General features: G+C 41.3%; 1 protein-coding gene across 1 annotated transcript; it reads right to left on the reverse strand.

The window, feature by feature from the left end:
* Positions 1-1,332: 1,332 nt before the first annotated feature.
* LOC122013781 (probable CCR4-associated factor 1 homolog 11) lies at positions 1,333-2,214 on the reverse strand. The gene has a single exon (XM_042570009.1). It carries the CDS (start codon positions 2,212-2,214, stop codon positions 1,333-1,335), a length of 882 nt encoding a protein of 293 aa, XP_042425943.1.
* Positions 2,215-2,856: the final 642 nt, after the last annotated feature.

A 2,856-nucleotide genomic window follows, 5' to 3' on the forward strand; every position in this document is an offset into this window, starting at 1 on the left:
ACCATAAGGGAATTTTTAAGAATTTTTTGAAAATTTTTCGGAGCTCATATGACGAGTTTAAGGGGGATCAATTATTGGGTCATGGGAAAGCATGTTTAAACTATCCATTTGAATGAGGAAAAGTTTTATTTTTCTTTTTCTTTTTTTTTTATTTTCTTTTTCTTCTCCCTAGTCGCAGTTTTCTCTTCCTCTTCGTCGTCGAGCCCTAAGCCACCCGACGCTGTCTCCTTCCTTTCCTCCCCAACCCAACGTCGTCTCCTTCCCCAACCAGCGTAGCCTCCCGATGCATACAAAACCAAGCCCTCTCCCGATCCCTCTCGCTCGTGAAATCCCTCTCCCTACGTCTCTCTACATCGTCTTCGTCCGCCACAGTTCGACGTTGCCCATATAAATATAAAAGATAAATTATTTATGCTAGATGAATAATGAAATTAGCTCTATATAAATATAGAGCATTGGTTCTGTGCTTTAAATGTGACTTTTGAGTCTTTTTGCGCATTCATGGCTTCGACTAAATTGAGGTGATTTTCCTCGCGAGCTAGATTATGGGTCATTCTCCCTGTGTTTATGTGAGGCACTTCTTGGGTGGATTGTCGGTCGTTCACCTTATATATTTGTTTGTATATATGTATACACATAATGTATTTCGTTATTCACCCCTTGTATATATGATACATTTCTTTTGGATGGATTAATGATCGTTCACCCTATATGTGTATGTATAAATATATACATACGATGTATTTTGTTACGACTGGATTATTGGTCGTTCACTCTCATATAAGATGTATCCTTCTTGGATGGATTGCATGTCACTCATCCTTATGCATTTACATTTATACATGATGTAATGATGTATTTATATTAAGTGAATTGTAAGTTATTTGTACACACGTGATTAAGGTCATGTGGTTAATTAAATCTGAACATGCCTAGGGGATGATTATAAGCCTTACAAGCTTATTTATACTATGCACATTACAAGCCTTCCAAAAGATCAATCATGCAGTGTAGCATGTATTTGAGTATCGTTCATAATTTGAATAGAGTATGATCCAGAAGACTACACAAGGGGATGATTATATCTAAGGCAAAGCAAAAGAACAAGTACTACTCATGATCCAAATTAAGAATTAATATTGACAATTTGTTTGCATATATGACGATGCGACAACATGTAATGTGTACTTTACAAAAAGATACGATAAAGCAATGGACAATTAATCTTGTGGTCAAATTAATCTAATGCTGAACCACTATCAACTGTGATAAATCATAAACTCTATTGTAGAACCCAAAAGTCACCACTAGTTGGATTAATTACTATATATACTATTGCAGTTGGAGGTCAAAGAGAGTTCCCATGTGTTCTGGACGATCGATGAGTTGTGGATTCACACGAGAAGCGATTTGGTAGAACACCTGCCATGTTAATAAGCTATCGGAGCCGGATTGATGTCGAGAGCCCACTGCTCGCTCAACTCGGACGGTAGAGGCCACCCGCTCCAATCCTCCGTAAAGCCCAGGACAATGTTTGCTAAGGTGCTTCACATCGAACACCCTTTTGCCGAAAAAGAAGTGAACGAGGTGCAAAAACTCACGAACGGTCTTTGGTAATTTGCAGTCGCATGTCAGCATCTTGACTAGGAAGGCGAAGTCATAGGCGCCTTGGAAGGTAACCCAGGAGACGGGAGAAAAATGGCCAAAGGAAAGCAAGCCTGAGGTGGCCAAGTGCTGGGCGAATCTGCAAGAGTCGATGCCCCATATTTGATTCTTTTGGAAATCGATGCCATTAGCCTTGAGCAGCTCGACGGAGGAAGGGGCGTAACGGTCGCGGTTGATGTCGAAGTCACGGAAATTAAATTCCCACACGTAACGCACACAAGTGCCGTCGCTGTAGATGGCACATGGGAGGTTGCCGGCGGCGTCGGAGAGGGTGAGACCGACCTGGACGATGCGGAGGGCCTCGACGTTGGCGCGGATCAATTCGTAGCGCTGGGGGAGGGTGAGGGTGCAGTAGGGATTTTTGGAAGCGACGACGACGCCAGGATACTCGGTGTCCAACGCGACGAAGGGGTGGAACGGGACGGCGGAGCGGATAAGGGCGAACTCCTCGTCGAGGCTATGAGCCCACACGGAGCGAACCTCGATTCTGCTGGTGCTGGCGGCGGAAGAGGAACTTAGCATATCGTTGTTGACAACTGCGACAGCCATTATGAGTTTGATGATATTAGAAATACTAAAGTAGTACTGGAAGCTGGAGATCGAGGAGATGTTAGGTTTCGATCGATCGAGTTGGAGTGGAAACTGAAGGGAAGGATCGGAGGAGTTTAAATAGAGCAGCAGCAAACCAAAATAAAAGCGGGAAAATCGCAAACACACTCAACAGAATTAGTTGCTGCGAAATATTAGGAGATATATATAGAATTAATCAGGACTTCAAGTCAAGGATAAATCCAACAGCAATTAGCGAACTCAACTAGGGGTTTAGTATTAATTAATTAATTAAAGTTGTTGCCATCCAATCATTCCTTTTCTTTCTTTAATTAAATTTCACGTACGTGTAATTTCGTCATTATTTGCCTTGAAGTCAAGTATAAATCTGGCGCCAAATCCAGTAACAATTAGCGAGCCCAAGTAGGGGTTTAGTATTAATTAATTACAAGGGTTGTTGCCACCGAATCACACTTTTTTTTTTTTAGTTCTCTTTAATTATTAAACTAAACTTATGATTTTATTTCTAAACTGCAATAGTAGCCTAGCTAGGAGGTTTGAGTACGGAGGAGATTGTCCATAGGGCAAACTTGAGACATTAATATATAGTTTTGATAAACTTGGCAAAAAAAAAAATATCAA

The sequence above is a fragment of the Zingiber officinale genome, chromosome 8B (genome assembly GCF_018446385.1).
Source record: "Zingiber officinale cultivar Zhangliang chromosome 8B, Zo_v1.1, whole genome shotgun sequence".
Taxonomy (NCBI): Eukaryota; Viridiplantae; Streptophyta; class Magnoliopsida; order Zingiberales; family Zingiberaceae; genus Zingiber; species Zingiber officinale.

What these genes read in the sequence shown, in the direction of transcription:
- LOC122013781 (XM_042570009.1), bottom strand. Translation starts at nt 2,214, where the DNA reads ATGGCTGTCGCAGTTGTCAACAACGATATGCTAAGTTCCTCTTCCGCC.